The sequence below is a fragment of the Macaca thibetana genome, chromosome 13, assembly GCF_024542745.1.
Source record: "Macaca thibetana thibetana isolate TM-01 chromosome 13, ASM2454274v1, whole genome shotgun sequence".
Taxonomy (NCBI): domain Eukaryota; kingdom Metazoa; phylum Chordata; class Mammalia; order Primates; family Cercopithecidae; genus Macaca; species Macaca thibetana.
The window spans coordinates 37,215,180-37,241,267 of NC_065590.1; the positions used below are offsets into that span (position 1 = coordinate 37,215,180).

The 26,088-nt window shown below is 43.8% G+C and overlaps 3 protein-coding genes and 1 long non-coding RNA gene across 4 annotated transcripts in view; 2 read left to right on the forward strand and 2 right to left on the reverse strand.

The window, feature by feature from the left end:
• Positions 1-26,088, forward strand: part of NFU1 (NFU1 iron-sulfur cluster scaffold) — a 532,135-nt gene that overhangs the window by 107,941 nt on the left and 398,106 nt on the right. The window lies entirely within an intron of this gene.
• The window catches only part of SNRNP27 (small nuclear ribonucleoprotein U4/U6.U5 subunit 27), a 716,203-nt gene that overhangs the window by 94,181 nt on the left and 595,934 nt on the right, over positions 1-26,088 (reverse strand). The window lies entirely within an intron of this gene.
• ANXA4 (annexin A4) overlaps positions 1-26,088 on the reverse strand; it is a 192,089-nt gene that overhangs the window by 13,524 nt on the left and 152,477 nt on the right. The window contains exons 4-9 of the mRNA XM_050754504.1: positions 25,415-25,502; positions 8,904-8,998; positions 6,661-6,774; positions 5,187-5,277; positions 2,552-2,631; positions 492-548 (exon numbers count right to left, since the gene is read on the reverse strand). Coding sequence (XP_050610461.1) covers positions 492-548; positions 2,552-2,631; positions 5,187-5,277; positions 6,661-6,774; positions 8,904-8,998; positions 25,415-25,502 — 525 coding nt within the window. The remainder of the gene's footprint in view (positions 1-491; positions 549-2,551; positions 2,632-5,186; positions 5,278-6,660; positions 6,775-8,903; positions 8,999-25,414; positions 25,503-26,088) is intronic.
• On the forward strand, positions 22,309-23,991 carry LOC126934101 (uncharacterized). The gene is made up of 2 exons (XR_007718810.1): positions 22,309-22,417; positions 23,107-23,991. It is a non-coding gene; the product is annotated as an uncharacterized LOC126934101 (long non-coding RNA).

Sequence of the window (26,088 nt, forward strand, 5' to 3'; positions counted from 1 at the left end):
GCTATTAGTGTTATCTGGCCACAGCTGATTAGACCATGGATTGGTTCCAGGACAACCATCACTGGGCTGGGAAACAGAGAGGCAAATGCCTCTTGGGGTTTCCTATTAATTTTACCCAGCAGGGTATACACTGTGCCAGGCTATTTTATATAGGTTCTATCAAATGTCCTCTTTGATGAAGAAAAATGCACAGTGAACAGTCCCTTTCACCTCCAAGGCATTCAGAAGACACTCAGTGGTTCTCCGGGATTGCCACACAATGGTCCTAAGGCTGAGAAACCTGGAACCCAGCAGTGCTTATATAATGATGTCCAGCCCCAGGCACCTCCGCGAGAAACCTGTTATTAAAGGCCATCTGTGGGAATGTTTTAAAGAACATATCCAAGCCTGGCTAATATACACTGTAATATAAGATGTTGTCCACCCACTAAGGCCTGTCTTATTGGCAAAAGAGAAGAAAACTGGAAGAAAGAAGCTGCAGTTCTACCAACCTGGGCATCCTGTCTCACGAGAGCATCGTCCAGATAATTTCCTTCATCCCTCCCACCCTGAGGATGAGAAAACAAACAAAAAGTAATTTGAGAATATACATGAAGATCTGGGGACACCATTAAGATAGCAGGTCTAGAGTAATGAGACAAAATACCATGAGGAGTGGGGCTTCAGACCCAGGGAGGAAGGACAGACATCCTCGAAATGTGCTCGCATTATTACCATGGCTCTGATGTGTGCCTAGAGGGCTGAGGCTCAGTGTGGCCCCCAACATTGCATGGGTGCCTTTGCCAATAGAATGAGAAGGAGAATAAATGCTTCCCAGGGACAGCTCCCTCCACTATCTCCTGGCCTCACCCACACCCCACTCTACCTGTGTCTTCCCAGCTGACTCATGCCTTCCTAACTGGCAAATCTACATTGATCAACCTCTGCCAAAAGGGGGTCGGGGTGTGCTTGTAGTTCCAGCTACTCAAGAGGCTAAGGTGGGAGGATGGCTTGAGGCCAGGAGTTCAAGGCATTGAGCTAAGATGGCACCTGTGAATAGCTGGTCTGGGAAACACAGCAAGACCTTGTATCTTTAAAAAAAAATAAAAGCTGGGGAGGCTGGGAACAGAGGAGAGTCAAGAGAATATGGGACCTATGGTGGGACTTGAGGATCCCATAAAAATGTCCCCCTACCCCTCAGCAACACCAGCTCACAAGAAGGCAGGGTGGAAGCCTCTGAAGAATGCTAACAAGTGACAAAATGGGCTAACTTCCTCTAGTTTGTAGGCTATTTTTATTGTTATACTGTGTCGATATTCTATGGTCTAGGCATGGCTCATCAGAGTGGTAAATATGGGTGGAAAAGAAAAAGTGGGAAAGAAATATGAGACACAGGCAGGTGTTACTAAGTAAATATTGGAGACAAGAACAACGTGAAAATTGGAGATGATTTCTAGGGTTCTGCTTCTTTAAGTGTAGGAGGAACAGCAGCAACATTAACAGAAACAGACAAGTCAGGAAGAAGAGCTGGTTTGAAGGGAAAATGAGTTCCGGTTTAATTCATGAGGACTGGTTTAAGGGGATAGTAGAATATCCATAAGGAAACATCTAAAAAGCAATGTGAAATGAGAGTCTCACGCTCAGGAGGGGGTGAGGCCGGGGATAAAGATGCAGTTGGGAAGTGATGTGAAATGTCTCGAGTCTCCAGCTTCCCTTTTCAGGCACCCCTGCCCCACCTAGCTCAGTCCTGCTTTATTTTCCAGCTGGAATATTCCAGGTAGCTTCGTACCTGGTTGTCCAGCCTCCAGTTCCCGCCACTGTTCATCCTACATGTCACTATTACATTACTCTTCTGAAAGTGCAGCTCCAGTCACATCACTTCCATCATCGTTGTCATCATCACGTCATCTACTGCTCCCAAATCAGTAAGTGTAAACTCCTCCCAACATAGAATTCCCGTTTATCCTCCCACCCTGTTTCCAGAATCACAAGCCCAACTGTTCAGTCAGTTGTTCCCTGAACCCCCTGTTCCCTGCCTTGTTCTTGCTGTTCTCCCTGTCTGGAATACACCCACCCACGTCTCTGCCTCTTGAAATTCTAGTAATCCTCCAAGTCCTCTCTGAACCAGCATCTCTGTCATGAAGGCTTTTCTTTGTTTCCACAACCAAAATTTCTCCTTGAATCTTCTTTTTCCTATGCGCCTCTCCTTTGGCATGTAATCTTTTCATGCCTTCTAGCAACTTGTGTACCTGATGTATTCCCTTATGACAATATATACTGTTAAGGCCCAGGAACTGCCTCTGAATCATCTTCATAACTCTCTATGCACTGAGTGACAGGGGGACCTGGCAGGTATTAGGTACTTGTAAATATCAAATTAAAGTAGAACAAATGGGCATGAAGGATTAGCTAGAGTCTCCGAAGGAGAAATAAGATAAAGGAACAGAGGGGTCCAAGAACAGCACCTGGGGAATATCCACATGTCAGGGACTGAAAGGATGAGAAAGGCTGGCAAAGGGGATAGAGTGGACATTTCAACAAAACCCACCCCCCATCAGAAGCAGTCACTCACAGCTGACAGAGACACCAGCACTCGCTGGAACATGAACGATGTGTCAGAGCGAATGTCATCTTCAAGGCTCCGTCCATATTCTAGCAAGAGAGTGAAATTAGCTACATCAGAATAAAGAGTCTTGCCCAACGTCCTGTCACACTCCAGAGCACTCTGTACCCTCAAGACCAGCCTGCTTATGGAAGCAGCTTATCACCCCACACACAGTTTTTCAAAAACTAAACTCTGGTAAAATGGTCAAGATAAGCTTATCCTGTCACAAGATATTCCTATTTTTGTTTTGTTTCTTTCGAGATGGAAACTCATTCTATTGCCCAGGTTAAGAGTCTGAAGTGCAGTGGCACCATCTCAGCTCACTGCAACCTCTGCCTCCTGGATTCAAGCAATTCTCCTGTCTCAGCCACCCGAGTAGCTGGGATTACAGGTGCGCCCCACCATGCCCAGCTAATTTTTGTATTTTTAGTAGAGATGGGGTTCTGTCATTTTGGCCAGGCTGGTCTTGAACTCCTGACCTCAGGTGATCCACCTGCCTTGGCCTCCCAAAGTTCTGGGATTACAGGCGTGAGCCACTGTACCCAGCCGAGATATTCCCAATTCTTAAAATGTGGGGTTGAAAAAGCTGGAGCTGAAATCCTCCCTCTGTGCTTCCTGCCACCCAGGGGTCTGATCTGAATGTGGTTCTCAGTGATGCAGAGAGAACCTGCTGCTTCACGGATGGAAGGCAACCACATAGGAGCTTCTGAACCCAGCTTTGGGGTGGGGCTGGGGTCGGAGCACCATCAAGGGCAAATCCTAGCATATGCCTTTCTGCCACGTCTCTCACTTGGGAGGTTCTGACAGGTTATCCACAAGAAGCTCCATGGCCAAGTGCAGTGGCTCATGCCTATAATTCTAACACTTTGGGAGCTGAGGAGGGCAGATTGCTTGAGTCCAGGAGTTCGAGACCAGCCTGGGCAACATGGTGAACCCCCATCTCTACAAAAAATACAAAAATTAGCTGGGTATGTTGGCACATGCTTGTAGTCCCAGCTACAGGGGAGGCTGAGGTGGGAGGATCACCTCAACCTGGGGAGGTCAAGGCTGCAGTGAGCCATGATCATGTCACTGCACTCCAGCCTGGGCCACAGAGTGAGACCCTGTGTCACAAAAAAGGGTGGGGGAGCTTCAGCAAGAAATTAAAAATCACTTCTTTATTAATTTTTAAAAAGCAAAAACAAAAAGAGAAGCTCCAGCCCTTCATAGCCCTCAGGGAAGAAAACCCTCATTGGGCAGATGTGGGGACTGGGTTGCTAAATCCAGACTCCTAAGGTTTAGAATCTCCTGCTCTGAACACTTCCCACAAAGCTCTTATTGTGGTTGTTTTTCTTTCTATAAAGGTAACACATGCTGACCACAGAAGACTTAGGAAAAAACAAATAAGAAAAAGGAAGGGACAAGGCGAGGAACTCCACTGCAATCTAGTCACCCAGAAATAATAATCATTGATAACATTTCTGTAAATATCCTTCCTCATTTTCCCCCATATACACACATTATCTTCATTTATTTAAAAAATAATGTTATTAACTGTGTTAATTTTTTAAAAATGGGATCATAGCATACTATTTTATGGCTTGTCTTTTTCACTTATATGTACTACACCATTTAATAAATATTTTAATAATATTGTTGGCCAGGTGCAGTGGCTCACACCTGTAATCCCAGCACTTTGGGAGGTCGAGGTGGGCAGATTGCTTGGACCCAGGAGTTTGAGACCAGCCTGGGCACCATGGCGAAACCCCATCTTTACAAAAAATACAAAAATTAGCTGGGTGTGGTGGCGCACGCCTGTGGTCCCAGCTACTCAGAAGGCTGCAGTGGGTGGATTGCTGAAGCCCAGGAGGTCGAGGCTGCAGTGAGCTATGATGGGGCCACTGCACTCCAGCCTGGGCAACAGAGTGAGACCCTGTCTCAAAAAAAAGGTTAAATAAAAGAAAAAAAATACTCTTTGATATAAGTTTTAATGACTACATAACAGTTCATTGTGTAAGTGTATCGTATTTTGTTTAGACACTCTGCTACTGTTGGACATTTTTAGCTAATGTAGACAATACTGAATAAACACTGTGAGATCTAAACCTTCGTTCATGTTTAGTTATAGTCTCAGGGCAAAAAGTCAGGCATTTTTTAAAGGCACTTCGTATGTATCACCCTCTGGAGGGCTCTAAGGGGGAGTGAATGGCTGTCATTCTGATTTGGCTGGAGGACATACAGTCCAGTCTGAAGGGAAGAATATGGGCCAGACAGCCCCTCCAGACCATTCCTTGGAATGCTAAGATCTGCTGGTGCCACCACTTTTGAACAAGTACCTTAGATTCTTTGTCTGATAATAAGGAACAACTTTCCAACTTTTAGGGTAATAAAATACTGCACTGGGTAGGCAAAATAGTGTGTCATCTTCACCTGAGAAATCTTAAGAAGCCAACAGACCACCATTTGCCTAAACAGGGATCTCTCTCAAAGCAGAGCTTGGCACCAAGGATCCCTCATGCTCAGTATTCTATGAAAAGTCTAATCAGCAGACAACCACCCGCTGCTACCCTCATTCTCTCATCACAGCGAAACCTCAGCCAGGGCCACTGCGGATGTCACGTACGCTGCTGGTAGGTTTGGCTTATGCGCCGGATCTCCTCAGGGGTCCGGGAGGCCAGGATCTCAATTAGGCAGCCCTCATCAGTGCCAGCTCCCTAAACAAGAAACCAGAGGACAGGGCTATATGAGCCAGTTTACAAAGCTGAGGCCCAGACACAGAAGGAATACAGCCATGAATCTGCAGAGAATAAAGACAATCCACTGTGTTCTAGCAACAGGATTTGTTCACTTTTATTGTCCTGCCTGAAACCCAAAGTGTTTGCCATAATAATTATGAGTAATAACAAACATTTCTAGGTTGTTTACTATGTGTTGGTTACTCCAGGATAGGTACAGTTTCTGCCCTCTGGGAACTTAATTTTTCCTTGACCTCTTCTACTCTCTCCCTCTGAAGGGCAGAATTTTCTGGCAAAGACTTTGTCACCTCTTTGCTTTCCCAGAGCCTGGCCCAGAACCTTCCACAAGTCTGAGTATTTATTGACCTGGTTGAGGAGGATAACTGTACTCCTCGACTTATGATGAGGAGTACAATATACTGAAAATTTTTAAGTAGAACCATCCTAAGTTGGGGACCATTTGTATTTGCATTACATACTTGGTCATTAAAATTCAGCAGACCCAGGCTAGGGCACAGTGGGTAGGTCATCTAGGGAAGCCAAGAACTCTTTCGCCAGTTCTAAGCCTATAGTAGACCTGGAGGCCCCAAGGTGTCAGTCATAAAGTTACATATCTCAAAAGTAGTTAACATGACCACGAAGTCTCTAGAGCTGTACTAAAAGCCACAATTATAATCACTCCCCATTGAGCCACAGGAAGGAGCAAGTGATGCCCTTTTTGAAAAAGAATTTTTAAATGATCATTGGTATAATGTAATGTTGTTTTCAAGTTGTCATAAATGAAGGAAAATCTCCTATACTTTACACCTGCCATTCTCAGAAGGCCTTGGTCATAGTTTCTTTTTTTTTAAAAAAAATTTAACTTTTACTTTAAGTTCAGGGGTACATGTGCAGTTTTGTTATATAGATAAACTTGTATCATGGGGGTTGTTGTACAGATTATTTCATTACCCAGGTATTAAGCCTAGTATCCATTAGTTATTTTTCCTGATCCTCTCCCTCCTCCCACCCTCCATCCTCCAACAGGCCCCAGTGTGTGTTGTTCCCCTCTATGTGTCCATGTGTTTTCCTCATTTAGCTCCCACTTGTGAGTGAAAACATACGGTATTTGATTTTCTGTTCCTGCCTTAGTTTGCTAAGGATAATGACCACCAGCTCCATCCATGTTCCTCCAAAGGACATGATCTTGTTCCTTTTTACAGCTATTCCACGGTGTACATGTACCACATTTTCTTTATGCAGTCTACTATTGATGGGCATTTAGGTTGCTTCCATGTCTTTGTTATTGGGTGACAGTCTCTTAAGAAAGCACATCAGCGTTTGCATCAGCAGCACCAAGAGCACAAGAGGAAGAGCACAGACCTTCATGGCCCTTCGCAGCTCTTGCACGTCATACAGCACCGTGGGCGTCATCATCCCCACAATCACCTGCTCGAAATTGCCACTCAGTTCTGACTTCAGGTCGTCTATCAAGTCCTGCAATGCAAGAAAGTAGCTCCACTTAACTGCGACAGCAAATGAGACCAGCCACTCTCCAGTGTGGTCCAGGGATATCTGGGGTCTCCAAGACCCTTTCAAAGAGCCTGCAAGTCAAACCTATCCTCGGAATAACACTCAGATGTTATTTGCCTTTTCACTGTCATTCTTCCACAAGCATACAGTGGGGTTTTCCTAAGGCTATTTGACATTGTCTGTGCATCAACAACTGTTCAAATACTCTCCCCATTTTCAAGTACATATCTGTACAAGACCAGATTTTCTTCATATACCTCAACCCAAACAACATATCATAACAAATTGAAGTAGAAACAGATATGAGAAGCCATCTGTCTTCCATTAAGCCAGACATTAAAGAGATCTGCAAAATGTAAAACAATGCCAGTCTTCTCACTAAATTTTTTTGTTTTAGGACATATAGCTATTTTTTCATTAAAATGTTATTTATAGTAACATACAATACACTTATTGTTTTTACTAAGTTAACAAATATCTATTTTTAAATGCCTTCAGTTTTAGTTTCTAATAGGGCAAATATCAAAAGATAGAACCCACAAAACCAAAAGTCCTAAAAAATTTAAGAGGTAAAGGAGCCTTGAGGTTAATATGCTTGTAGACACTGATGTAAATGTACTTGCCTACTTAACAATATGTCTTGAATATATTTCCAAGTCAGTATTCACCGATAATCTTTTTAGCAGCTGTGGAGATTTCTATAGATAGGTGCAATATAATTTTTCTTTTTTTTTTTTTTTTTGAGACGGAGTCTCGTTCTGTTACCCAGGCTGGAGTGCAGTGGCACAATCTCGACCTTACTTGCCTTGGCCTCCCAAAGTGCTAGGATTACAGGTGTGAGCTACCACACCTGGCCTAATTTCTTTAACTAGTCATCTGTTTCTATTTTTCTACTGTTATATACATAAGGCATTTAGTTGTATCTTTGTGATCATTCATGATTATTTCATAAGGCTCAATTCCTAAGATATAATTTCCAAATATAATTATTTGGAAAATGGACCGAATTCTAAACATGTTTATTCACATTTCCTCCTAGAACAGGTCAGAGAGTTTAAGAACCTGTTTAAGATCAACTGACTAAGAAGGAGCTGAATCGCTATTCTCTATTTTTTTTTTTTTTAGATGGAGTCTCACTCTGTTGCCCAGGCTGGAATGCAGTGGCACAATCTCGACTCACTGCAGCCTCCGCCTCCCAGGTTCAAGCAATTCTCCTGCCTCAGCCTCCCAAGTAGCTGGGATTACAGGCAGCCGCCACCACACCCAGCTAATTTTTTTGTATTTTTAGTAGAGATGGGGTTCCACCATGTTGGTCAGGCTGGTCTCAAACTCCTGACCTCAGGTGATCCACTCACCTTGGCCTCCCAAAGTGCTAGGATTACAGGTATGAGCCACCACGCCTGGCCTAATTTCTTTAACTAGTCATCTGTTTCTATTTTTCTATTGTTATATACATAAGGCATTTAGTTGTATCTTTGTGATCATTCATGATTATTTCATAAGGCTCAATTCCTAAGATATAATTTCCAAATATAATTATTTGGAAAATGGACCAAATTCTAAAGATGTTTATTCACATTTCCTCCTAGAACAGGTCAGAGAGTTTAAGAACCTGTTTAAGATCAATTGACTGAGAAGGATCTTAATCGTTCTACTTCTTTTTTTTTTTTTCTTCAGATGGAGTCTTGCTCTGTTGCCCAGGCTGGAGTGCAGTGACATGATCTTGGCTCACTGCAACCTCCACCTCCTGGGTTCAAGCAATTCTCCTGCCTCAGCCTACAAAGTAGCTAGGATTACAGGTGCCTGGCACCATGACCAGCTAATTTTTGTATTTTTAAGTAGAGATGGGGTTTCACCATATTGTCCAGGTTGGTCTCAAACTCCTGGCCTCAAGTGATCAGCCTGCCTTGGCCTCCCAAAGTGCTGGGATTACAGTTGTGAACCACCACACCTGGCCTCGAGAACATCTTTAAACAAGACAAAGGATCGATCTTTTAAAACACAGGGTCACTTCAGGATCCTAGATCAGGAAGAGGCCCTGCTTCCTGTTGCTGCCAAGTCAGCCAGACAGAGCAGGAAAGACTGTGGCCTACCCTGCCGATGGTGCTCTTATAGGCCGTCCTGATCTCCTGACGCTGGGCGGTGTTGCGGTAGGCAAGGACGCTAATAATGGCGTCTTCATCAGTGCCTGGGGACAGAACAGAGACAGCAGGTGAGTGTGATTGGAGAGAGGAATGAGAAAGCGGGTTCCTCTGTGGACACTGGAGTTACCCAAACACACGCAGAGGACTTTCTAAGAAAAGAGGCCCTTATTCAGAGAGTTTTCTACTTTTTGGGAAACAGATGCTAGGTTTGGGACTTAGCCTCTCCTTTAATTGGCTGTTTACTACTGAACAAAATGGTTAACTTTCTAAACATTAGTTAGTTTCCTTATCTGCAAATGTGAATGATGACAGTGATTTCCTTCGATCGGCTGCTGCAAATGTTAAACAATATAATTAAATGCGTAGCACTTACTAAACATTTAATAAATGTTGGCTGGAGTAATTATTCTTCCTCTCCTCTAGAATTGTCTTTTTTTTTTTTTTTTTTTTTTTGAGAGGATGTCTTGCTCTGTCGCCCAGGCTGGGTGCAATGGCGTGATCTCAGCTCACTGCAACCTCCACCTCCTGGCTTCAAGTGATTCTCCTGCCTCAGCCTCCTGAGTAGCTGGGATTACAGAGCTGTGCCACCACCCCCAGCTAATTTTTGTATTTTTAGTAGAGACAGGGTTTCACTATGTTGACCAGGCTGGTCTTGAACTCCTGACCTCAAATGATCTGCCCGCCTCGGCCTCCCAAAGTGCTGGGGTTACAGGTGTGAGACATCGTGCCCAGTCATCTCCTCTCGAATTCTTTTCATGTCTTTTGAATCTCCTATCTCTCTCTTCCATATTCTTGCCTTTTCTTTGTTTTTATCTCTTTATCATCTCCTCTGAGTTTTGAAACAATTCAAACTTGTCTTTTAATTCACCAATTTGGCATTTTGCAGAGTTTAAATTGGCTGTAACTACGTTCACTGTGTTTTAAAATCTGGAACTATGTTTTTCACTTCTAAGCTATCTTTCCTGAACACAAACGGTTCCCTTTTAGAACTGCTGACAAATTACCATGATACAATATCTTACTAAAACTTTAAGCAAAAATTACAAATTAAAAATGTTCTAAGTTTTGCTTGCCTGTTTCTTGCAGCAGCTTTTACAAAGAGACTTTATTCTGATTTTTCGAATTGGTCCCTTATCTTTATAACAGCTGGATGTTCATAAATGTTTGGTGAATCTTCTGTTTCCTCGTTGTTTATGCTGTATGGGGGGTTGGGATAGGTTTCAGAAGTGATTCTACTGAAAATATTTCAGGGAGAAGTGAAAAAATACAGCCTCACCTTAGTTATCCTTGGCAAGATTAGAGATAAGATGTGAGTTGTGGGGAGGAAGCTATAGAACTTTAAGTTTACATACCTTGGGGACCTACTTTCTGTTCCTTTTTTTTTTTTTTTGAGATGGAGGTTCGCTCTGTCACCCAGGCTGGAGTGCAGTGGCACAATCTTGGCTCACTACCTCCGCCTCCCAGGTTCAAGCAATTCTCCTGCCTCAGCCGCCCTAGTAGCTGGGATTACGGGCGCCCACCACCACGCCTGGCTAATTTTTTTTTTGTATTTTTTAGTAGAGATGGGGTTTCACCATGTTGGCCAGGCTGGTCTTGAATTCCTGACCTCAGGTGATCCACCTGCCTCAACCTCCCAAAGTGCTGAGATTACAGGCATGAGCCACTATGTCCAGCCGTGTTCCTATTTTTAAAAAGGAGAGGACAATCCATACAACAATGGTTCTCCCTTGGCACTCTCAGCTAGGAGGGGATGTGGAAGGGGCAGAGAGGGTTCATTACCTTTTGTTCTCTCCCTGTTTCTTTGAAAGGGATCACTCTTCTCCCCAGTCAAGTCAAGCTGAAATTCTCAAAATAGACTTGATTTTTTTTTTTTTTTTTTTTGAGATGGAGTCTTGCTCTGTGGCCATGCTGGAGTGCAGTGGCACCATCTCAGTTCACTGCAACCTCCGCCTCCTGGGTTCAAGCGATTCTCCTGCCTCAGCCTCCCTAGTGCTACCACGCCTAGCTAAATTTTGTGTTTTTAGTAGAGATGGGGTTTCACCTTGTTGGCCAGGATGATCTCGATCTCTTGACCTCGTGATCTGCCCACCTAGGCCTCCCAAAGTGCTGGGATTACAGATGTGAGCCACTGCACCTGGCCAATAGCTTTATTTTTTCACCCTCTCCTTTCCTCTACATTCAAGTCCACTGTCATGAAAAATGTTGCTTTACAGCCTCGTTTGCATTCTTTCCCTCTTTTTATTTCCTACCATAACCACTCCAATTCAAGATTTCAGGGTTTCTTCTTACACAAGTGCAGATGTCTGCTAACGAGTATTCTTAACTCCTGATTGGTCTTCCCAGAGTCTTGCCAGATTCATTTGTGTAAAAAGAAAAACTCACAATGTCCCTCCCCTGCTCAGAAATACACAATGGCTCCCCATCATCTACTGGATTTACTTTAGGCACAGCAGCCTGACATTTGAGACTCTCTACAATATCCCATTCACTATTGTAAACAGCCACATAAAAGGACACTAGGCAGCCAAATTCACGGACTCAGCTCTTGAAATATTGTGCTTTACCCAACTGTGCTGCACTCCATGTTCCCGACCTCTTTCATTACCAGTCTATTGGTTTATATGTCTCCTTAACCCCCTCCATTTAGCATCATGATTCTGGCATATGTTGTTTCCCGGCCAGTGCCTGTGAGACATCCCCCCCTGTCTGTGATTCTTATCGGTGGCTTTCTCAGTAGCACCCCTAGAACCTCCTTCTGGTACCTGCTTTCTCAGAAAGCTCCTGCTTTGCAAGTACCTCCTGCTGATACAGGAGATAGAAAGAAATTGTTTAGGCAGATAGTGAGGGCAGGCTGGGTGTGGGGGCTCACGCCTGTAATCCCAGCACTCTGGGAGGCTGAGGTGGGTGGATCACTTGAGGTCAGGAGTTCAAGACCAGCCTGGCCAACATGGTAAAACCCTGTCTCTTATTTAAAATATAAAAGTTAGCCGGGTATGGTGTTGGGGGCCTGTAATTCCAGCTACTTGGGAGGCAGAGGCATGAGAATCACTTGAACCCGCGAGGTGGAGGTCGCAGTGAGCCGAGATCATGCCAGGGCATTCCACAGCCTGGGTGGCAGAGCAAGGTTCCATCTCAAAAGCAGAAACAAACAAACAAACAAACAAACAAACAAAAAACAGAGAGTGAGGGCAAAAGAGTCCTTGGGAGAACTTCCCTTCTAACAAAGAGCAGCCCCCAAAATCTTTTTTTTTTTTTTTCTAACAAAGAGAAGCCTGAAAGATCAAGCTACAAACGTAGATAAGGAAACTGAAAGCTTGCACAAGGGAATGCTGGCCACTGTGCCAATAGAAAAGGACTACCTGGGGGCCAGGCATGTCCACCATGGAAACTTCATCTTCCCTTTTTTGTTAGCATGTGTACAGTAAGAAAGAAATGTAAGAAAGTACAGCTCAGGCTGAAAATCCACCTGCATAATAAAAGACTGGGGTACCGGCTGCCAGAGATTCGTGCCCTATGCAGATAGCCCACCTGTTTCTAACTGGTTTTTGGTGCCCTGTGTAGATCAGACATCAGCCCTCCCCATCCCCGGCCTCTGCCACAGATCATCTATAAACCCCTCTGCATTTCACTGTGAATTGGCAACCCATTTTTCTGGAACCCCTTTCTGTAGCAGACAGCTAGTCTCTTTCTTTTCCCTATTAAACTTCCACTCTTAACCTCACTCTGTGTGTGTCCACATTCTTGATATCTGTGGTCATGAGACAACAAACCTTGGGTGTCACCCCAGACGAGGCCACTTCACTGCTGCAAGACACTTTTCTGTGTATTTACCATGACTCCCCTAGACCTCAGGACATGCCATTCCACTCATCTGAAACACCTTGTCTCTTAACTCTGTTTATGGAAATTCAATCATCTCCCAAGGTCCATTTTAACTTCTACATCCTCCAAGAAGCTTTGCCTATTGCCCCCAAGTGAAACGTGATCTCTTCTCTCTGAACCCCAGTGGGATCTTATTTGTGCCCCTCCTGTTACTGTTATATTATGAATTAATCACAGTTATTTCTGTGCATGCCTTAGCTATGCTAGCATTCATAGACTATTTGAACACAAGAACTAGGGATTATAATCCTTGTCTCCTCCAACAGTCTGCCTTGCACTGGCCCACACATAACAGGCACTGAAAAAGGATGGTTGTGCCAAATGTCTCCTCACCCTTTATGTTGATAATTCTGAATGTGACCTAGGCTACATTCTGAATTATGGTGTCCTTGTAATACACCAAAGAATTAGGATAAACTGAAAAAAAAGGTGGGTCCTGTACTTTTCTCTTTTTATGAAAAAGGGAAAAGAAGAAGATACATAGATTCAGGACAATGTTCTCTTCAGAGATGGGCAGCAGCATAGAACAGTGGCTTAAACTCCAGCTCGGGAATCAGACATGAGGCAGCTGATCATGCAAAGATGAAAGGAAAACGTTCTAGGAATTACCTAGAATCCTGAATATACCACTTAGTAGTTCTGGGACCATGGGCAAGTTAGCCAACTTCAGTCAGTCTACTTTACCTTCTCAACAGTAAAACAAGCTGCTGTCAGGATTAAAACAAATAACCCATGGAAAGCATCTATCTCTATGTCTGACACATAGTAGAGCTTAATAAACATTTGCTATTATTGCTACTGTTGTTGTTACTGTTAGCAACCTTGAGGCTGAGTAAAATGAACTCTTTTTGAATAGAAAGATGGTCTCACGGTCAAGTGTTTTTACCCTAATCTCAAGGAGATTCTAAATAGCAGCTAAGAACCAGGGGATACTTCTCTGGTCAAAAGTCCACTGAGACAAGGTCTTGGGGGCAGAGGCTAGGCCAGGTAGCTTGTAGTGCACATAGAATCACTGTACCTACCCAGCATGAAGGTGGTGGCCCCCAAGGAGCTAACTGGAGGGTAGCATGTTGGAAGACACTACCAGTGTTATAGGAGGCAAAAATAAATTATTTAGGTAGATATTTAGGGTAAAGTGAGTCCCCAGCAGAAAACTTTCCTTTTAACAAAAAGCAGCTCAAAAATAGCTCCCTTTCTAATCACACACAGTTAAAAAAAATCACTTCTAACAACAAGCAACCTGAAAGTTCAGGCTGTAAAACACAGATAAGACAGCTTAAGCACAGAAGGAGGGGTGGAAGTCTCCTGGGTAATCGCCAAACTTCACACTTATACAGTGGGCCCCAGTAAAACAGTGGGTCTTAATAAGCACATTCCTTTCCCTTTAGGTGCACTAAGATAGAGAAACTAAAAGCAGACTGGGGGGATGCCTGCAGCTGCAAGAAGATGTATGGGAACAGACACAGAAACTCTCCCTCCCAGATAAGCAAGACAAAGAAACACAGACTAAGAGTCAGCCTATGTGGTCAGGGAATGGGATAAGAGCTGATAAAAAAATTCTGCTCTATACAGACAGCACACTTGGTCCCAACTAAACTGTCAGGCCCTAAGAGGATAAGATATCCCCTCCTCATGAGGCCCCTCCTCCCTAGACCATTTATAAAAACCCTGACATTTTTACTACTGCTTAGCAACCTGCTCTAGACCCCTCTCTGTGATTGTTCTGTTCTGTTCTTTTGCCTATTAAACTCCTGCTCCAAACTCACTCTATGTGTGTGTGCATGTCCTCGACCTCAATCTCCTTGGCCATGAGACCAAGAACCTCAGTATTTACCCGAGACAGCAAGGCTGCTTCATTTTGAGGGCTCGTCCAGGATTTGAAGGTGACTTAATCAGAATGGTGAGTAAAGGAGCGGACTCTATTTTCACTTCCAAGTTTTCTTGTCCTCCATTTTAATTCTCTCAAATAACTATCAAAAACACCAGGCATCTGACAGCTGATTAAGGAGCCACAAGGGCTGGCCACCAGTCTTGAAGACTCAGATGTGAGGCTTGCCAGGGAGGGCATAGTCAATCCCCTAGTGACCTCAGGGTGCTGGGAATGTTGGCTCTGTCCAAACTAGTTTCTTTTCACGGAAAGCCTGGCTGTTGCTTGGGGCTGGAATAGGTCCTGGAGCAACTGAGAATTTCTGGCCAGGACCACACCCTGGTGTTATTCAAAAGGCTCCTGGACTGACCCCAGCCTCTGACTGCCTGACTGGGTGTCAGCCACAGGATCCCCAAGTTTTCCTGTTGCAAATCTTATTTTCCTCCTTTCCTTTCTGCAGTCACCATGTCTCCCATCCCCTCTCTGTATGAAATGCTGCAGGAATTTTTACAGCCCAGGAAATAATTCAATTAGACAGACTTAGCAACCACCTTAGTAACCAGGAATACAGTTCAAGGGATTGCTGTTTTTGTGACTTTTTACAGATAGGGGGATTCCATGATCCAGCTCTCAAAGGCTATTTAACTCCTAATGATAACACTTCCTGGGGTTGGGTGGGAGGTTACTTTCCCCCCAGTAAATGCCCCTCTGTCTACTTAGACTGTTTCTTTTCCCATGTGAGGAGCCAGCACTGTCCAGTCAAACTGGATAGCCCCTCTATGAGGCGAATTAACTTTCTCCTGTTAGGAGGTGTGCTGTGGGGACAGCTTGCCACAGGTCAGACTTCTCTCTCCGTCCTTTGTTTAAAGAGCATATGGAGGCAAAGTTACTGCCTGGTATTCCACTAGCACACCTAGTAAAATGGGAATCCTCTCCATGAGGAATCTTGTCTGCCCTTTGCTAAAAGTCTCTGGCTTTTCAGTTCTTCTCCCTTTTACATCCCTCTAACAGATATCAAACCTTACGCCCCCTCTGCAAGTGGGAGAGCTCTGCTTTCAGCAGTGAGGAGGAATATGTCCTCCAAAACCAAATTTTAGTCTCAGTACTCTCTCTGTTAGCAGGAAGGCCACCATTTGACCCTTATGTTCTCTGGAGACACCCATTCTGCCTACAACTAGAATGGCATCGAAATAGAAAGGGGATTTTATGTCTGGAAGTTTATTGGAAACACCACCTAAGAGTAAATTATCTAGTCCGGTCCATAATAGCAGAGTATAAAGCTCAATCCAGTATACTCCCTCCATTAATGGGCCTTGCTCAAATGCAAGAGTTATATAATCTCTCCTGAGACTCATTTATCAAGAAGCCACGTGGGTCACACAGGTCTAGGAGGTCAGAGGGTAATTACCCAATTATTAGGCAGATGACTAAGGTCATATGGGTAAACATGACTAGCCCATTGATTAGGGCCTCTGGTATTATGCTTGGGGGTCACACCTGCAACCATGGGGCTGCAATTATGGTGCTGGGACCTGGGGACCAAGGAGGGAGAACAGCCGGGAGGACGCTCCTACTGTGTCCCCTCCTCCCTGAGTCACATTGAAAAGAACCAGAAGACCGAGGAACACCTCTACTCTTGTCTCTTTTTCAGATGGGTAACAAGCCATCTTCAGCCGGCGCTCCTCTGGAGTGCATTCTGAAGCACTGGGACTCCTTTGACCCTAAAACTTTGAAGAAAAAGCAGCTCATTTTCTTTTGCACAAGGGCGTGGCCTTCTTACTGTCTCTGGAATGAACAGACATAGACAGCTGAAGGGAGCCTTGATTTTAATCTTATCCAACAATTAGATCTTTTCTGTAGACAGGAGAGCAAATGGTCCAAGGTGCCCTATGCACAGGCTTTCTTTGCCCTGCGAGACAACCCAGACCTTAGCAAGCACTGCACAATTGACTCAGCTCTCTTAGCAATCATATCAGGCAGGTCTGTGGAGAGTAATTCCCCTAAGTCAGAAGAGCAAGTTTTGGAGGAGCCACTGGGGGCAGCTTCTAAGTGCCCCAGTCCTAGTTTTCCTAATCTGGGGCCCCTTCCAACTGCACCATCAGCTCCTCCAGCTCCACCATCTCCAAAGCTCCCCACTGCCCCGGCTTCACTCCTACCCCTACAAGAAATGCCAGATGGAAGGGGCACCTCTAGGGTACATGTTCCCTTCTCATTACAGGACCATAGACAAATAAAGGAAGACTTGGGCCGATCTTCTGATGACTGTAATAGGTAGATAGAGACCTTCCAAAATCTAACTCAGGTGTTTGACTTCACATAGAGGGCTGTTATGCTGCTTCTAAGCCAAACCCTCACTGCAGCTGAAAAGCAGGCAGCTCCTGACATTATAAGGAAGCCACAGAAACACGTTATAGGACCAGATAGTACCTTGGAAGATCTCCTGAAGGTGGCCACCTCAGTCTTTTACCATAGGGACTGGGACAAGGCCCAGGAGAAAAAGAAAAAGTGACTAAGGCTCGAGTGGCTGCTTTGCAGGCTTGCAGAGTCCAGGATCCTCAGGAAGCAGCCACTAATTGCTACTGGTGTGGCAAGCCAGGGCACTTTGAGAAGAATTGCCCAGGCAACAAGAAAAAGCCACCTTGACCCTGTCCAGCCTGTGGTGGAGACCACTAGATATTAAACTGCCCCTGAAGATGGAGGTCACTAAGTCCAGAACTGGTCTCACAGATGGTCCGGCAGGACTGACAGGTCCCAGGGCTCAAACCCCTGGCTCCAGTGGCTCAGACTGCCATCACTGCTCAGGAGCCCCAGGTGATTCTGGAAATTGAAGAGAGGAGGGTGGGTTTCCTCCTGGATACTGGAGCCAGTCTCTCTGTTCTCTTGTACAATCCAGGCCTCCCCTCTTCCCATAGCACAACCATGGTGGGTGTCTCAGGAAAGACTCTAACCCAATATTTATCTCAATCCCTTAGCTGTAGTTGGGGGGACTTATTATTTACACTTGCCTTCTTAATTATGCCTGAAAGTTCCACTCCTTTATTAGGTAGAGACATTTTAGCCCACATGGGCCCAGAGTCTTCATGGCCCCAGGACAAACTCTTTGTCTTCCCTTAGTGAAAGCCAATATTAATCCAGAAGTGTGGCCAACTGGAGGAAGAATAGGTCAAGCTAAAACTGCTAGGCCAGTTCAGATCCACCTTAAAAATCCCACTTCTTTCCCTAACCAGAGACAATGTCCTCTAAAGCCAGAGGCCAGAAAAGGGCTAGAAGCTATTATTAATAACCTAAAAATGCAGGGCCTCCTCAGACCCTGTAACAGTCCTTGCAACACCCCTATACTAGGAGCGCAAAAACCCAAGGGGGAATGGAGACTAGTTCAGGACCTCTGCCTCGTTAATGGGCCATAGTCCCAATTCAGCCAGTAGTCCCTAATGCCCACACCTTGCTGACTCAAATACCTGAAGGAACTAAATGGTTTATAGTCCTAGATTTAAAGGATGCCTTTTTCTGCATACTGTTACATCCTGACTCTCAATACCTGTCTGCCTGTAAGGATCCCTCTGGCCAGACTACGCAGTTAACATGGATGGTGCTGCCTCAGAGATTTCAAAACAGCCCTCATTCGTTTGGACAAGCACTGTCAAAGGACCCTTCTAAGTTCTCCTGTCCTCAGCTCAGGGTCTTGCAGTGTGTCAATGACACTTTCCTCTGTGCCCCAATCAAGGAAGGCTCAGGAAGACGCTAAGACTTGCCTCCATTACTTAGCTGAAAGGGAGTATAGAGTCTCAAAATCTAAAGCTCAGCTCTGTCAGACTTCAGTAAAGTACCTAGTTCTAGTCTTATCAGAAGGGACCAGAGCACCAGGTGAGGAAAGGATTAGGCCCATTTCCTTTGATAGTTAGGAAAATTCTTGGGCATTAAATGGATTTTGTAAACCGGGAGTACGTGGGTACAGGGAAATGGCTCACCCTTTATACTGCCTCATAAAAGAAACTCAACAGTTAAAACTCACCCCTCTCTTTTTTGGGAACCTAAGGCTCAAAAAGCCTTTAACCAGCGAAACCAAGCCTTCCTGGCTAACACGGTGAAACCTCGTCTCTACTAAAAAGACAATAAAATTAGCCGGGCGAGGTGGCGGGTGCCTGTAGTCCCAGCTACTCGGGAGGCTGAGGCAGGAGAATGGCGTAAACCCGGGAGGCGGAGCTTGCAGTGAGCCGAGATCGCGCCACTGCACTCCAGCCTGGGGGACAGAGTGAGACTCCGTCTCAAAAATAACATAACATAACATAACAACATAACATAACATAACATAACATAACATAACATAACATAACATAACATAACAGCCCGCAGTCTTTCCATGGGGAAAGCATTCAGTCTCTACACAACAAAAAGGAAGGAAATGGCCCTGGAAGTTTTAACTAAGGCTTGAGGTCCAGCTCAACAGCCAGTGAGTTACTTAAGCAAGGAACTTAAAACTTGGTGGCCAAAGGATGGTCAGTCTGCCTCCAAGCAGTTACAGTAGAGGCTTTGCTGGTGCCAGAGGCCACTGGGTTAACCATAGGAAATAACTGTTTAACGCCACACAATGTAACAGGACTGTTGTCCTCTAAGGAAAGTCACTGGCTAATAAACAATTGCCTCCTCAAATACCAAGCTTTGCTGCTAAAGGGATCTGCAGTCCAGCTGAAAACCTACCCTTGCCTGAGCCCAGCCACTTTCTCCCAAAGAAAACTGGAGAACCTAAACATGATTGTGAACAGGTAAGTGGAGCAAACTGGGTAAAACAAATAATAAGAATCACTGTTTGCATTCTCTGTAAAGTTTTAATTAATGAAAAAGGATTTTCTTAAAGAACATTCAGCTCAATTAAAAGTGGATATCCAAGCTATGGTTATACTTAAAAGGCCTTTATATTTTTCTCTTCATAAATCTTCTTTTCCTGGAAAACATTTTTTTCTCAGTCGACTGAATTTTTTTTTTTTTTTTTAACTGTGTCTTGCCACTCTTGGTCTATCTAGAATGACTTCTGGTGGCCTGGGACTCCTTGGGGAAACAGAAAAGGCGCCACAAATCCCATTTTAGGAAAAAATCTGTTTTCCTCATGGAGCCTCTAGAATTAAAGGTGAATAAATACCTCTCAAAATCTGTCTTTGTCTTCTGGCTATGCTTGCTTATTAGGCCCTGGAAACTGTATTCCTAGTTCTGTTCTTAAAGAACCTCACTCGGAGGCCAATAATCCAACCGGAACATTGGCACGTGCAAAATCTTATAACTACTGGATCTTCTTCCTTTTGTCTGTGTGGTTACATGTGTGCTACTTATGTAATGTCTATTTAAAAAAGGAACTCTAATTAATTGGCCTAAGAAAAATAAGTGCGTAAGTCAAATATTTTTAAGGGAAAAATAAAAGCTGTGGTACCTTTCAGTTCATGTGACTTCAATCTTTAAAAATAAAAAGAGTCTTAGGAATTATTGGTAAAATACAAATGCCTTCAAGGTATAAAAATGTGGTCTAAATTATGCAGCTCAAATACTAGGTTTGCTAAATATTTCAAGGTTGTTGTAAACTGCTTTTTTTCTTTTTCTTTCTTTTTTTTGAGACGCAGTCTTGCTCTGTCACCATGACTGGAGTGCGGTGGCGCAAATCTTGGCTCACTGAAACCTTTGACTCCCTGGTTCAAGCGATTCTCCTGCCTCAGCCTCCTGAGTAGCTGGGATTACAGGCACGTGCCACCACACCCAGCTAATTTTTGTATTTTTAGTAGAGACAGGGTTTTACCATGTTGGCCAGGATGGTCTCGATCTCCTGACCTCAGGTGATCCACCTGTTTCAGCCTCCCACAGTGCTGGGATTACAGGCACGAGCCACTGTGCCTGGTCGTAAACTGCTTCTTTAGCCTTTAAAAACTGTCAACTTGCCTGCTTCACAATTGGTAGGACCTGGGAACATATGGAAGTAACCATGCCCCTAACTATGCTGAAAGGAGTCCAACTTTATCTGCATCTAGCACATAATTAAAACAACCTAACAGGTTTTACATTAAAGTTAAAAATTACTATAAGTTACCATTATAACATGTGATTGAAACTACTGAACATGCAATTGCATGCAAAGTGTGTAAAAACAGTAAAAGATGTTTTTATTTAAAGATTATAAGGAGGCATGGAAATGTATATTTTGCTTAAAAATAAAGAATTGTCTTAAAGTAGGTTTAAGCAAATTGTAAAAAAAGTTGTAAAAATTAATCTTGCAAAGAAAACTCTGTGTGTGAACATATTAACTAAATCAAAAGGGCATTATATGGTTTTTTTCTGTAAATTAATCACTGAAATAAAAGCACAGCAAGGTTTTCCTAAAATGCTAATCTACTCTTTAGAAAAACTTGTCAAGGGCTATAACAGGTATGTGAAAATCTCACTTCATGGTCAAACTGGTTAAAATTAAATAGGATTGTCTATAATGTTTCATTTAAAATTAAGGTTAACATTAATAGTAAACTAATGCAAAGGTAAAATTTAACTTTCTCTCTTAACACAGGAGTTTCATGGAATAGAAAAGAATGAATGGTTTTTGCTTTTTCAAATTTCTGGCTCATCATTTTGGCAAAAACAAAAAACTTATGGTAATCTAAAAGTCTATTTCATAATATCAAGTGTTTTAAATTTTAAATATACTTAACAGGCTTCCCAAAGTCAAACTTTAGTCTCAAGGTTGTCTTTCCTAACCCCTGGCTTTTGGGTGCTGCAGAGGACCCCCGAAGCATCTAGAAGAGAGGTAAACAGAATTATTTAACATGTTGAGGAACATAAAATTACCAAAATGATGTCTAATACTCTTCAGGTTATATTTTAGGGGATAATATTAACATGTGTTCCAAAACTGTGTGGGATGTCTGTGGTTCTAGTGTCTGAATGTGTGCTATTACAATTAAGCTTGTTATGTTGGGTTTTTGAAAACCACAAAAATAACCAAATTTCTTTGTTAATTGTATTTCTGACTATCCAAACTGGACATTTTGTCATTTACAGACAATTGTTGTTTTGTTTTAATTCTCTTCAAAAGATGGTTTATAATCAAGCCGTGGGACTTCAGTAAGTTCTCTCCAATGCAGGTTTGTCATGACCAAAAAATGTACAGGACTCATAAAAGGCTAAAATGTTTATCACTATCAAACAAAACAAAAGTTAATGGAATGAACTAAACTAATAGAAAACTAAAGCAATATTCCTCATTTATGCTTAGAACATGGCTAATCCTTATTTTATTTTTTAGAGTCAAAAAAACTTGTCTTTAGCTACAGCCTTTGATAACTAAGCAAAGTGTACTACTATAGGCAAAGTTTGGAGCATGTTTATTTCTCTCTAATTCCTCTAGAATTTAGAAACTAGTTATAAATATTCTTAAATTACAACAATATAGTTGTTTGAATCAGTGCAACAAGAATCCATTTTCTCTTGCAACAAAACACAATCGGAAAAACTGGTTGTTTTACCAAGGCTTTGATTGGAAGGGTCTGTTTCCCTTTAAGGGATCAAGCTTAACTTGCTGAGCCAATAAAAAGCCCTGGGGAAAACTGGCCTCATACCTGTCTACACAGTCTCCACACCGGGTTCCTGACCTGCGGTGTGTAAAGAATGTCACTTTCTAACAGGCCTAGGAACCCCATGCTTCTGGAACCTCAAGAAGGAGAAGAATTTATCCAACTCACAGGTATTTAAAAGTACAAACCCATGGCTGGGCTTGGCTTTAAAAAGTCCTATCTAAAATTCCTCATGGAACAAGGTTCCATCAAAGCCAATCTAAAAGGCCTATATAAGGATGATTATTCTTGCTGTACTTTATGCAAATAATTAGGCCAAGTATAGGACTGAAGTCTGTTTTACAAACAGCCCAGTCCTATCATAGATTGTTTTTAACAAAAATGAGGACAAGAGAAAGAGAAATTATGTTTTAAAACTTATCATACCTCTGTTATTAACTTCTAGTCTCATTAGTTGTTTTTAAGTCCTTGCCGACATTTTAAACTATCCCTGCTTATTCCTGTCAACCAACCAGCAATCTCTGGCTGCAGCTCAGAGAAAACAGAAAGGCATGGGTGACAGAAAAATCTGGAAACATGTTCTAGTTCTGGGCAATTATCCTACAAATCCTGCCAGGTAAACTATAACCCCAAGGTTTCCCTCTTTTTTGGGAAAGGAAGACCAAGGAAGCTAAATAAAGCCAAGCCCCATATACCCACTTACAACAGCACAACCCATCTGAATGGCTCACGGGTATCAAATAAACTCTGTTGTCATGGTTACGGCCTATCGTGCCCCCACTAATAACAGTCGTCTTAATACTCATATTTGGAACCTATATTCTAAACCTCCTTGTAAAGTTTATCTCTTCTCGTCTAGAAACCATCAAGCTTCAGATGGTGCCGCAAATGGAGCCGAAAATGAAACTGCCCTCCTACGAAGGACCCTTAAATCAGCCCCAGGAGGAAGCCCCAGCTGCTGTTCCCCACACAACACCACTCTCCAGCAGGAAGGAGCCAGAAGAAATGTCACCCACTTTCCCCTAGCGGCAGTTAGGGATTCTATTTCTGAGGGGGGAAATACGTTATAGGAGTCAGAAATTATTTAGGTAGACAGTCTACCTAAAAAACTGAGTCGCTGGCAGAAAACTTTCCTTTTAACAAAAAGCAGCTGAAAAATAGCTCCCTTTCTAATCTCATGCAGTTCAAAAAAAGTGCTTCTCTTCTAGCAACAGGCAGCCTGAAAGTTGAGGCTGTAAAACACAGAGAAGATGGCTTGAGCACAGAAAGACAGGGGGAAGTCTCCTGGGTAATCACCAAACTTCACACTTACACAATGGGCCCCAGTAAAACAGTGGGTCTTAATAAGCATATTCCTTTCCCTTTAGGCGCACTAAGATAGAGGAGCTAAAAACAGACTGGGGGGATGTCTGCAGCTGCAAGAAGATGTGTGAGAGCAGACACAGAAACTCTCCCTCCCAGGTAAGCAAGACAAAGAAACACAGACTAAGAGTCCATCTATGTGGTCAGAGAATGGGATAAGAGCTGATAAAAAACTCTGCGCTATAGACGTAGCACACCTGGCCCCAACTAACCATTGGGCCCTAGGAGGCTAAGACATTCCCTCCTCAGGAGCCCCCTCCTCAGTAGCCCGTTTATAAAAATGCTGACAATTTTACTACCACTTGGCAACCTGCTCGGGACCCCTCTCCGTGATGGAGAGCTATTCTTTTCTTTTGCCTATTAAACTCCTGCTCCAAACTCACTCTCTCTGTGTGTGTGTGTGTCTGCAACCTCAATCTCCTTGGCCATGACATCAAAAACCTTGGTATTTACCCCAGACAACAAGGCTGCTTCACCAGCCTTCTCACATTAAATTCCACACATTGCATGTCAGTGCTGTCACAGCTGTGTCTATCACCACAGCAACAAGCAGAGGGACTCAAGGCAAGAATGTGGACTTAGCGCTGATGACCCGGAGCTTGAGATGGGATCTGCCTAGTGTGAGCCATGGCTCAGTTTCACTCACTATGTGACTTGGTGAGAGTTACTTGGCCTCTCTGGGTCTCAGTTTCACATGTGTAAAATGGGGCTAAAATGACAATAGGAATAGCTGCTTTCGCTAAATCACAGGTTGTTGCATGTATCCAATGAGATAATGTTTGTCAAAGTGCTTTGTAAATCTATGGCACCATATACATACCAGCACTAATTGGAAAACAAATGCATTTCTAAAATTTAATATGCAGATTCATGATGTTGTAATTCTTTTTTTTTTTTTTTTTTTTTGAGACAGAGTCTCGCTCTATTGCCCAGGCTGGAGTGCAGTGGCACGATCTCGGCTCACTGCAAGCTCTGCCTCCCGGGTTCACGCCATTCTCCTGCCTCAGCCTCCCGAGTAACTGGGATCACGGGCGCCCGCCACCGCGCCCAGCTAATTTTTTGTATTTTTAGTAGAGATGGGGTTTTACTGTGTTAGCCAGGATGGTCTCGATCTCCTGACCTTGTGATCCGCTCACCTCGGCCTCCCAAAGTGCTGGGATTATAGGCTTGAGCCACCGCTCCCGGCCGATGTTGTAATTCAAAGCAGGTTTAAACAACAGGGGAAATCCATAATGAGTATATTAAATGTATCATTCTTTATTAAAGTGAAGAACTAATGCCCCTCCCCATCCAATTTGTCCCAACTTTTCTCAACTTGTCCCATGTGTTTTCTTTCCCTCCCTCCCTCCTTCTCTTCCTTCTTTCTTTCCTTCTTCCCTTCTTTCCCTCTTTCTTTCTTTCTTTTTTGAGATGGAGTCTCACTCTATCTCCCAGGCTGGAGTGCCATGGTGAGATCTCAGCTCGCTGCAACCTTGCCTCCTGGGTTCAAGTGATTCTCCTGCCTCAGCCTCCCAAGTAGCTGGGATTACAGGTGTGTGCCATCATGCTTGGCTAAATTTTTTATTTTTAGTATAGATGGGATCTTGCTATGTTGGCCAGGTTTGTCTCAAACTTTTGGCCTCAAGTGATTTGCCCACCTCAGCCTCCCAAAGTGCTGAGATTACATGCGTGAGCCACCACACCCAGCCTCCCTTGTGTTTTATTAAAGGAAGACCCACGTGATGGCCAGCAGAAATGGCACCCTCCTGTGTGACCCTGTGATATGCAATGCACGCAGGAGGATTCACTTCTAGCAGGACACTTACCGAGCCCTTTCATGGCCTTCCTCAGGGTCTGGGCATCTTCCACGGCGTTGAATCCTGAAGCAGCTTTGACAGTACCTCCTTTGGTTGCCTGAGCACAAAAGACAGTGATGTTACTGAGAGGCAGCCTCTTACCAACATGGAGTCATCTCATTCGGCAAACATTTGCTAAGCACTAACCATAGCCTAGACAGTATTCTGGGTTCTAGGGATACAGAAGTGACCGTGAAAAATGGAGCTCTTGCTCCCCGGGACTGATGCTCTAGCTCATGGGAGGCAGACAGTGAACAAGCCAACAATTCTCAATTTTATGAACTGCCTGGGGGTGAGCAGTGCTGTGAAGCAGATAGAGAGGTCCTACAGGCCCATTCTGAGGAGTGACATTGAGGTTAAGAGCTGAATGAGATGAAGCAGCTGCCCATGCAAAGACGGAGGCAAGGGTTATGGGCAGAGGAAACAGCTCCTGCAAAGACCCTGAGGCCAGAACTAGTTTGTAGGGAGAGCAGGATAGAGGCCAGTGTGGCTCAAGTTGGTGGGCAAGGAGGGGAGGGGAAGATGAACTACATCACCATGGAATCCTGGTCCCCCCAAAAGGGAAAAATATCAAACCTGAATCCAATCAAGCCTCTAGAGCCAAAAACAAATTTACAGTAAACAGGAGACAGGAGAATGTTAAA